We start from the raw sequence: 11195 nt of genomic DNA, 5'->3' as shown, positions 1-11195 counted from the left end.
AAACAAACAAACAAATTAAAAAAAAAAAAAAAAAAAAAAAAACAAAACACTACTTCCACTACCCAGCCGTCGCCACACTCCAGGACGCTTTCCGGACTCGCGCGGCAGCTCCGGCCGAGACCCACGCACAACTGAAGACCCACAGAACAAGGTAAGCGGAACTCTCTGAGACCTTGGACTCCAGGCTCGGCGGACCCAGGGACAGAGCTTCTCTGCTTGCTCCCACCACCACAGGTGAGAAAGGGATTCTAATCAGGAGCCCCACCCTACCCTGCCCTGTCTGCTTCCATCAACCACCCAGGGATCGAATTGTGCACAGGAGACCCACCCTACCCAGATAAATACCCCACTGGCAGACTTCCACTCTCGACACTACTTCCACTACCCAGCCGTCGCCACACTCCAGGACGCTTTCCGGACTCGCGCGGCCGCAAGCGGCCGCGCGACACATCATAAGACACTAAATACCCGTCTTCTGGAATTGTCGTACCATATTTGATAGGGTTCAAATATGGTAACACCTACAAGGGTGATTAGAGGTCGCCCCAAAAGCCTCTATACCTCTCGGAAAGACTGGCAAGCTACCGAGAGTATTCCGCCCGCACGGAAGAGCCTGGCAAGCTATCCGCTGTGTATTCGATATGCCAAAACCAGTAACTACAACTGGTCTCATTCACCTGACCCTGAAGGCTTCACCGACATGGCAGCACTGAGAAGGATGAGAAAGGAGAGGCCGACAAAATCTCAAGGCCGACCTAGGCTGCCACAACGAAGGAAGACAAAAATGATCGTCTGTACTTTCAATGCACGTACGCTAGCATCAGATGCATCCATCGAGGACCTGATGGTACAAGCGCGAATGATCAAGTACGACATCATTGGTCTGACCGAGACAAGAAGACACGAATCTCACCATGCCGTTTTCGACACTGGAGAAGAATTGTTCCTCGGAACATGCGATAAAAGAGGTGTTGGAGGCGTCGGTGTCCTTGTCAACACAAACTTGGCCAAGAGCATTGATTCATTCGAATGCCTAACAACCCGAATCGGACGTTTACATTTGAATAGATGTGGCTCACTGCCTGCAGTTTCTATCTTCGTTGTCTACGCACCAACATCTCATTATGATGAAAGAGAAATCGAGAAGTTCTACATGGAGCTAGAGAAGTTCTATAAAGAAGACCACACCTTCTACAAGATCATTGTGGGTGATTTTAATGCCAAGATAGGACCGAGAAGATCAGCTGAAGAACTTCACATCGGAACCCATGGCCTAGAATGGAACGAACAGGGTGAGAGACTGTCTGAGTTCATCATGTCGACCAAGACCATTCATGGTAACTCACAGTTCCAGAAGGCAGAATCTAAACGATGGACATGGGAGTCTCCCGGTGGACGATTCCACAACGAAATAGACCACATCATATTCAATCGACGGTTTTGCCTGACTGATGTCGCTGTTGTCCCAAAATTTCGAACGGGATCGGACCACCGTCTCCTTCGTGCAAAATTCTACTTCACAGAGCGGGGAGAAAGGGCTGCAAAGTTCAAAAAGAGAACTCCCAGAACGACCACCAACTGGGAACTCTTTGGTACTATTGCGGCAACATGGGAAGATGCCATTGTTGACAACATTGACGAGGAATACGATCGACTGGTTCAGCACCTCCATGAATGTGCGAGCAACGCCAAGAGAGAGATAGCCACAAAAAGTCGCCTATCTTCGAAAACTCTTGAGCTAATTCGCCAGCGTGGTTTGGCGCATGCCTCAGGCAACCGCAAGCTAACGTCCGAGCTTGCAAAGCAGTGCAGAGATGCGATCAAGGAAGACCTCAAAGAGAGAAGAGCAGAAGTACTGGTAGATGCGGCAGAAGCCGGGAAAAGTATTCGTAACGCCCGCCTGTCCTTCGCCAACTATAAGACCAAGATGACTGCCCTCCGACGTCCTGATGGATCCATCACATCCTCCAGAACGGCAATGGAGAAGATTATCCATGACTTCTACTCAAATCTCTTCGATAGCCATGTCCACTTGCCGACATACCAAATTCCAGAGGATGGGTATGTCGTTCCCAACGTTCTCCCTTCCGAAATCCGACACGCCATTTCGTCAGTAAAGAAGCAAACAGCACCCGGCCCAGACAAGGTCAGACCTGAACACCTGAAGAACCTGCCGTCAGTACTCATCAATACACTGGCTCGGCTCTTCACTCGCTACCTGTCTGAATGCAAGGTTCCATCTCAATGGAAAACCAGCAGGACCGTACTACTGTTCAAGAAGGGAGACATCCATGACATTGGCAACTATCGCCCGATCTGCCTATTGTCTGTCATCTACAAGTTGTTCACTCGAGTCATCCTGAATAGGATTGGCAGAACACTAGATGAAGGACAACCATGTGAGCAAGCAGGGTTCCGCAAAGGATTCAGCACCATCGACCATATCCACACGATAACCAAACTCATTGAGGTTTCTCGGGAGTTCAAGATGCCGCTCTGCTTAACGTTCATTGATTTAAAGAAGGCCTTTGATTCTGTTGAGACGGAAGCGGTCATTGAAGCCCTAGCCAATCAGGGCATTCAAGCCCAATACATCAGGATCCTCCGTGAGCTGTATTGCGGATTCACTACCAGGATCTCACCATTCTACAAAGAAGTGATCGTTGATGTCAAGAGAGGGGTGCGGCAGGGTGATACCATTTCACCAAAACTCTTCAGTGCCACCCTCGAGAACATCATGCGACGACTGGAATGGGAAGGAATGGGAGTGAAGATAGATGGTCGGCAACTACACCACCTCCGCTTTGCTGATGACATTGTTTTCATAACACCAAACATCAGCCAAGCGGCACAAATGCTGGCCGACTTTGACCGTGAGTGTGGAAAGGTAGGACTACAGCTGAATCTTACGAAGACAATGTTTATGAGAAACAGCCTTGTTCCTGACGCCCCATTCGCTCTCAATGGAACGACCATCTCCGAATGCAACAGCTATGTGTACCTAGGTCGAGAGGTCAACATGACAAATGACCTGGCACCCGAGCTGCGCAGGAGGAAGAGAGCGGCTTGGAACGCCTTCAAGAACGTCGAAGAAATAGCTAAGAGGACGAAGAACCTCCGGCTCCGGGCACATCTCTTTGATTCCACTGTTCTTCCTGCATTAACATATGCCTCAGAGACCTGGGCCCTACGCAAACAAGATGAGAACGCCATTCAGGTCTCCCAAAGAAGAATAGAAAGAGCTATGCTTGGAATATCACGTTTCACTCAAATGAGAGAACGAATCCGGAGTTCTGACATCCGTCGACGATCAAGGATCAGGGACGCTGTCTCATTTGCCAAGGTGTCGAAAATCAGATGGGCTGGTCACGTAATGAGATTTAAAGACGACCGTTGGACTAGAGCTGTTACTGATTGGATTCCACGGGATGTCAAGAGACCGCGTGGCCGCCCACCTACCAGATGGTCAGACTTCTTTGTCAAGGTCATGAACGATCGGTTTGAGGCCCTCCATGTTCCTGGAGCGAAAAGATGCCATTGGGCTACACTAGCACGCGACAGGGACAAATGGAGACGTTACTGGCGCCCGCTCGAGCAAATCGACGACTAACGGGAAGTTAAGTGATTAAGTGATTTTAATTTGTAACGAATCGGATCAGGGCTGGAGCGATAGCACAGCAGTAGGGCATTTGCCTTGCATGCAGCCAACATGGCCGACCCAAGTTCGATTCCTCCACCCCTCTCGGAGAGCCCATCAAGCTACCGAGAGTATCTCGCCTGCACGGCAGAGCCTGGCAAGCTCCCCGTGACGTATTCGATATGCCAAACACAGTAACAACAAAGTCTCCAATGGAGATGTTACTGGGCCCTCTTGAGCAAATTGATGAACAACGGGAGGACAGTGACAGTGACAGTCACTCCAGGCAGAACTCAGAACAACTCAGATTAGTTGTGCTTAGTACCACCTAGGAGAGATGTGGGCTACCAGGGCTCTTACCTGGCAGTGGCAGGGCCATGTACCTGCTAGGTTCATTGCCTCCCACCTCCACAGACCACGATGCTTTTTTGGCCAATGATACTAAGGAGAAGACAAACTACATTGACCTTCTGTGAAGGTGATTTTGCCTGGCACGCCAGGCACTGGAAAGTGGCGCTCCTGGTGACAGATACTCAGTACCTGGTTCTTAATTGTGCCTGTGCTGCAGTAAAGTCTCCCATGGGCTCTCGAAGCCACAACCCCGGCACCATGTGGAAAGCTCCTGTTACTTCACTCCCAAAGGGAGAAAGACGGATGCAGGGAAGACAATCAGGCAGCAGTGATGCCTCAGAAAGGGCTGGGTGACAGGGGCAGAGCTCAGGCAGTTGAGCAACTCGGTCACCACACAATGGGACAAGCCACTGCTACGGCGTGACTTACCATGCTGAGCTGAGACCTTAAGAAAGCGATTCTTAGGGGCCAGAGCGATAACAGATAAAACAGCAGGTAGGGCATTTGCTGTGCACGTGGATGATACTGTTTCAATCCCTGGGATCCCATTCGGTCCCCTGAGGCCCACCAGGAGTAGTTGCTGAGTGCAGAGCCAGCCAGGAGTAAGCCCTGAGCACCACGGGGTATAATTCCCCCAAAACAAAACAAAATAAAACAAAAAAGTGATTCACAGGTATATGGGAATTTGTTGAGGAGGTCGATCCCTGGCACTGGATCTGAGCACCATCAGGTGAAAAGTCAAAATGAGCCCTGTGACCCCCAAACACCACTACGCCCCAGTCCTGAAGAGCCAGGCCCTCTGGGCTGAGCTTTGTTTTTTCATAAGGGACTTGTGGAACAGAATGAAAGTAGAGGGGTAGGTCCCTTTTGCCATCGCAGGTTCAATCCTTGTCATCCCATATGCTGCCACAAGCACTACCAGGAGTGATCCCTGAGCACAGAAATAGGAGTCAGCTCTGAGCACCACCGAGTGACATCCCCAAACCAAAGAAATTAAGGGAAAAAAAAATTTTAAAAGTGACTCGTAACTAAAATGCACACATGCCTGAGACAGTCACTGGAATGCTACTTAGTTTAATTCATGAGTTATTTTCCGGAAGTAGGATTTAAAGATGCACCACGGGTATGTTCCAGTCCATAATGATAGTGGTTCAAACTTAGAACATCCACATAACATCAATAATACCTACCCAAGACATAATTAGGTAGAACACTGGATAAACTGCATAAGATAACAAAAGGAATCTTGGTGTACATTACATTTTTCAGTGGGTTCGCTAGAGATTAGGGATTATTCTCCCTGCATCACCTCAAAATGCAAAGCAAGAATGCTTGCACCTCAAAGTTAGCACTGCTCCCCGCTTAAAAAGCGGGGCTGGAGAGATAGCACAGCGGGTAGGGCATTTGCCTTGCACGCGGCCGACCCGGCTTCGATTCCCAGCGTCCCATATGGTCCCTTGAGCACCGCCAGGAGTAACTCCTGAGTGCAGAGCCAGAAGTAACCCCTGTGCATCGCCGGGTGTGACCCAAAAAGCAAAAAAAAAAAAAAAAAAAAAAAAAAAGCAAAAAAAAGAAAAAGAAAAAAGTACTTTGGGATGACATGAACAGTCCTCATCTCAGTTCCTCTGACTGCACATCAAACACTGTTAATCTGAGCCTAAGGGGAATTCTTAGACGGAGACAACTACAGAGGAATGGCTTTGGGTCCACTCTCTGCTCAACCCATCAAGAGAGGGTCTATCAGAGTAGACTCCTGGCAAGAAAGATGCCAACACGCTGGAGTCCGCGTTTGGACAGAAGTAATGATAACAGGTGCTGAACCAGCTGAGAAAAAGAGGCAACAACAGACAGCAGTTTAAACTTTAACTGATATATGCAACTCTCCCGAAGCTGTCTTCCAAAACTTTTAAACACAAACGCATTTTCTTTTATCTGAAGTAATTCATTGCTTCTATGTCACTCAAACTGATTAACATGATTGGGTGATATAAAACATTTAATGTCCTGATGACTGACTAAAACCATTGATAAGAGTGATCTTCCGTTCAGGGGATAAGAAGATCCTGGGTCATTCTCACGAGGGTATGTAAGGCTTCTGGTGAAATCAAATACCAGAGTGCAGAGAGCCATGGTGCGCCTTACTGGAACCAACAGTGACACTGTTCTGCTATTCTGAACTTGATGAGCAGGACTTAGATGCCAAAAAGGACTCTGAGGTCAGCCAATGTGAGCTTAATCCTGGACTCCTTGGACCCGGACAGCACCTGTCTGGCCAAGTTTTTCTTTTTCTCTTGGAGCTGTAGAATCTTCTCCTCCACAGTTCCCTCACACACAAACCTGAAAAACAGACAAGTAAGCAGACAGAAACCCAAAGCAGAACATCTACTAACAAATTCTAACTGTATGCTTTAATACTTTTGATGTTTGATTTTTTTTGTTTGTTTTGTTTTGTTTTTGAACCACACCTGGTGGTTCTTGGGGGCTACTTCTGGCTTTGTGATTAGGGTTTGCTCTCAGCAATGCCCAGGGTATCATGCAGTGCTGGGAGCTGAACCCAGGGTTCCCTCATGCTGAACACGTGCTCAAGCCTTTTGAGCTATTTCCGGGCCCCCAAGCAGGTCCCTCATTTTTTTCCCTTTATGAGTGCCGAGGATCAAACCCAAGTTCTCACACTTGTATGGCAAACAATTCACCACCAAAATACAGCCCCAGTCCCCAGTGTCCTATCTATGTTTTAGTTTTCAAGTGAGAGAGTTCTTCCTTCTTCTTCCATTTCTCCCTCCTGGTCCTCCTCCTCCTTTTTTTTTTCTTTTAAGGCTTGCATAAAGCCCAATGTCTGGGCCCGAAAGATGATTCTGTGACTTAAAAGTCTGATGTCAGTGTAAGACCATGAGACAGATCCCTGAGACCCCTGCACGCTCTGAAGGGACACTCACGGTCCCACTGTCTGGGATTTCCAGAAAGTAGTGGTGGTAGGATGTGGGTGTGTGTGTTGGGTGGGATGGGGTGGTAATGGGACTGGACACACACACACACACACACACACACACACACACACACACACACACACAGAGCCCTAAATTCCTGTTTCAGAGATCCAACCTCTGGGAAACATTCACTTACCTGTGGATGACAACATCTTTCTCCTGTCCTACTCGGTAAATTCGGTCACAAGCTTGATCTTCAAGTGACGGATTCCTGGCAGGAGATAATGGTCAAGGTCAAGCATTGGACCACCTACATGGCCGGAGAATCTGCACACTGTCAGCTCTGTACAGTATTTAAACTAAAAGATGGCTAACACATTATTATTTTTAAAAATAGAGACATAGTAGTGAATCCCAGAAGACAGCAGCTTGCTGGAGATCTCTCCAGACCCCGTACAGTGCCGAATCCACCAGGACACCTCAGATGGAGTGGGTGTGCCCTCTGCGAGCACTCCAGATGAAACCCTGGTGGCCACGAGCTTCCAGAAGCAAAACCCAGGTGCGTGGGTTCAAGGACTAAGATTCTAGGCCACATGGTGACAGCGGAGATGGGCTGACCAACCCAGCCGGTCTCCCTACTCGCTGTGGTCCTGGCTGTCATGGCCACGATGTGTCTCTAGGCGCCATCTCAGCACATCAACGGCCTTGATCCAGAGACTCCCAAATGAATCTCAAAACGAATTAGCTCCCTACAGAGATGTCTCTGGAACCCAACCATTTACAATTTTAGAATTCCAGAAGCGCGTGGCCACCTCAGGATATTCATAAGAAGCAGTAGAAGGTAAATTATCTAGCATCTGCCCCTGCCAGGCAGTCTTGAATGGTGATGGGAAAATTCGAAATAATGGTGGTGGGAAGATGTAATAGTGGTGGGACTGGTGTTGAAATATTGACGTAATCAATTAATGTGAACAAACTTATGAAATAAAAATCTAAAAAATAAATAAACCACCATGAAAACCCATGAGAAGAAAACGTGACAAAGAACTGTATATCCTGAAAATACTCAAATATTGATTAGCTGCTTTAAAATATGCAAGTTTGTAGATTCTGGCCCCGGGTTATATGGAACTCGAAGATTCCAGATAAAGTGGGTGCAGTGCAGCCAGCAGGTCAACCTGTACCTGCAGAGCGAGTGCATCAGCAGCCTGATGGTGACTTCAGGCTTCCTGATACTCCAAATTGCTGTTGTGCCTCTGGCTGAACCCCAACATCTTGGGGCCAAGCTTACCAAGAAGTTAAACAGCTAAAAGTTAGGGATGTGGGAGTCACGCCCACTAACCACCTCCAGCTCTGCTATTTAAGTTCATTTTTTGGCCTTGCTTCAGAGACCCATAAACAAATCTTGAAAAAGATCAAAAGCCGCAGTTAATCTCTGACCCACACAGCCTGAACAGACCAGAAAAAAAAAACAGAGGGAGACAGGTCAGTCTAATGCCCACCAAAGCAGAGCCCCCAGCAACTGGCTTCCACAATCCAAAATCACAATCCAAAATCACCACCATGCGGGGTTGGAGTGATAGCACAGTGGGTATAGGGAGTTTGCCTTGCATGCTGCCCGACCCGGGTTTGATTCCCAGCATCCCATACGGTCCCCCGAGCACGGCAAGGAGTAATTCCTGAGTGCATGAACCAGGAATAACCCCTGTGCATCGCTGGGTGTGATGCAAAAAGCAAAGAAAAAAACAAAAGAAAAAACACAAAATCATTCCTGGCCTGGCTCCACCATCTCAGGACGGAACTCTCCAAGATATAATCTGCTGAAAATTTGGGTGTGTGGGTTTTGTGACTGAAAACCCCAGGCTTTCTCAGAGTTGGGATGGGCTACCTCCCAACCACTTCCCAATACTCCTGGAAGCAATGGCAGTCGCCCCCATGAACCAACTCCAATGCCACCATGTAAGCTCTTCTACCAGTCTTGCTTCAATCACGCTCACGACCATCCTGTCATTCGTCGATTGCCTTGAGCAGGCCCCAGTAACGTCTCCTTCGTCCTAGCCCTGAGATTTTTTTAAAAAGTGCCATATTCAAGGCTCTTTCAGAGTTGGAGAATGAGACCTGTCATTGTTACTGGTATTTGGCATACTGGGTACGCCACGGGGAGTTTGCCAGACTCTGCAGTGTGGGCAGGGTCTTGCTTTAAGAGACCCATAAATAAATCTCAAAAGAGATCAAAAGCAGGAGTTGATCTCAGACCTGCTCAAGGCTGATCAGACTGGGGTAAATCGGGGGGGATGAGGGAGGGATTAGCCTGAGGCCTGTCCAAATAGAGCCCCTGACAACTGCTTGCTTCCATAGTCCAAAAACAATGCCGTGCCCCTGGCCTGACTCCACAGTCTCAGGACGGACCTCATCAGGATACAATCTGCTGAAAATTCGAGTATGTGGGTTTTGTGGCTTCCAGGCTTTCTCGGGGTCGGGATGGCTTACCTCCGCCCACCTCTCTGTACTTCTGGAAGCCCAACGCTGCCAGCCAATTAAAAAACTACTCCAGTCTTTCCATCCCAACTAAAATGCTGAATGCCCTGAACAAACAAGATTACCTCTTACAAACCATAATGCACAAAAATAGCGGAAGGCTGGGGTAGAGGATAGGGTGGTGGGGAATGGAGGGAGGGAAACGGGGGACACTCGTGATGGGAAATGTACAATGATGGAGATGGGTATTGGATCATTGTATGACTGAAACCCAGTGACGAACAATTTTGTAATGGACTATCTCACTGTCACTGTAGCATGTCCTCCCGTTGTTCCATTAATTTGTTCGAGCAGGCACCAGTAACGTCTCCATCATGAGACTTGTTGTTACTGTTTTTGGCATATCGAATACACCACGGGGAGCTTGCCAGGCTCTGCTGTGCGGGCAGAGTACTCTCAGTAGCTTGCTGGGCTCTCTGAGAGGGACGGAGGAATCGAACCTGGGTCGTCTGCATGCAAGGCAAACGTCCTACCCGCTGTGCTATGGCTCCAGCCCAGGTCTATATCACAGATATTTTAAAAAATAAAATAAAATAGAAAGCAATGTGGAGTCCATGCTTGCTTCAGTCAGCTTAATCATTGGTTGAATAAATAGCAACACTCCTACATTAAAAAAATAAAAAAGAATTCAAGATTATCTTCTTGCTCTCAAAGAGAAATTGGGTTCAGACTTTTAAAAATAATTTACCAAAGGTGATTTACTTCGGCTGCACCTCAGCCCGTGTGTGCAAACACCCCAGGGTAGGGGTGCAAGCCTCACACCAGGAAGTGAGATGCCTGGAGAGTTCAGCAGGCATTACGACCAGTTCTAATGACACCCAGCTACAGTGGACAGTCTAAAGGGAACGAACATGTACCCCAACTAGAGAGCAACCTTCGCGCGGGCACACGAGCAAGAGCCTCAGTCTTCACAGCAGAGGGAAGGGGGGAAGTGGAGAAATAAAATAAATACAGTTCAAAAATAAGTTATATTTTAAAAGCTTTTTAAGTTAGCCTCTAGAATGCCCTTATCCAGATGAGAAGTTAGTTTTCCTGCTTCGATACGACAACTCAAAAAAAAAAAAAAAAGTTCCCAGATCATTACCAGTGCATATCCAGAAGGAAAAGATGGTTTCCTCCAGTCAGGTTTAGCCCGACTCCTCCAGCCAAGAGAGAGATCAGCATGACCTTTGGAAGAAAGCACGGCATTAGCTTCCTGCAGGAAGGGCCTCACAACCCGTATCTCCTGTCTCAGGTTCTCATAAGCCCATGATCAATACAGATAAGCCTGCTCCTAGCCAATTTTTTCTTGCCATAAGCGTACTGTATCACAACTCGGAGAAGCCGTCTCCCTCGCTTCCCCGTTGAGAAGATTCTCACTTCACCTTTATTTCCTGAATCAGTCTCAAAGTACTCATTGTACGCATGCCAAGATACACTAATATTACAATTTAGACCACTGGGGTTGATTAGCTCGAAACACTCCCCACTTCCCAGAGTCCATCTAACATGTCGGTGTCCGCTATCACCCATCATTTCATTTTCCTACTGTACTTCCCTGCCTGACTGGGGCTAAGGCACACTGGCATCAGTGCATAATCATTGCACCCTGTGTCCCTACATAACTCTGGTACACTGTCTTTAAAATTTCACATAATGGTCATGCCCACTTTTAAAAATATAACAGTTGGCATAAAGTCTGTGGCAATTACACAGGGGAATACTGTAATAAGTATTAATGTAATAATGTAATAATAATAATA

General features: G+C 47.6%; 1 protein-coding gene across 1 annotated transcript in view; it reads right to left on the bottom strand.

Moving 5' to 3' along the window:
- Positions 1-5892: 5892 nt before the first annotated feature.
- TTF2 (transcription termination factor 2) overlaps positions 5893-11195 on the bottom strand; it is a 52901-nt gene continuing 47598 nt past the window's right edge. Inside the window, exons 21-23 of the mRNA XM_056115283.1 lie at positions 10538-10620; positions 7112-7186; positions 5893-6325 (exon numbers count right to left, since the gene is read on the bottom strand). Coding sequence (XP_055971258.1) covers positions 6181-6325; positions 7112-7186; positions 10538-10620 — 303 coding nt within the window. The 3' untranslated portion in view covers positions 5893-6180. The remainder of the gene's footprint in view (positions 6326-7111; positions 7187-10537; positions 10621-11195) is intronic.

Source organism: Sorex fumeus, unplaced genomic scaffold, assembly GCF_029834395.1.
Source record: "Sorex fumeus unplaced genomic scaffold, SorFum_2.1 ptg000001l, whole genome shotgun sequence".
Lineage (NCBI taxonomy): Eukaryota > Metazoa > Chordata > Mammalia > Eulipotyphla > Soricidae > Sorex > Sorex fumeus.
This window is presented reverse-complemented; position numbering and strand designations above follow the sequence as displayed.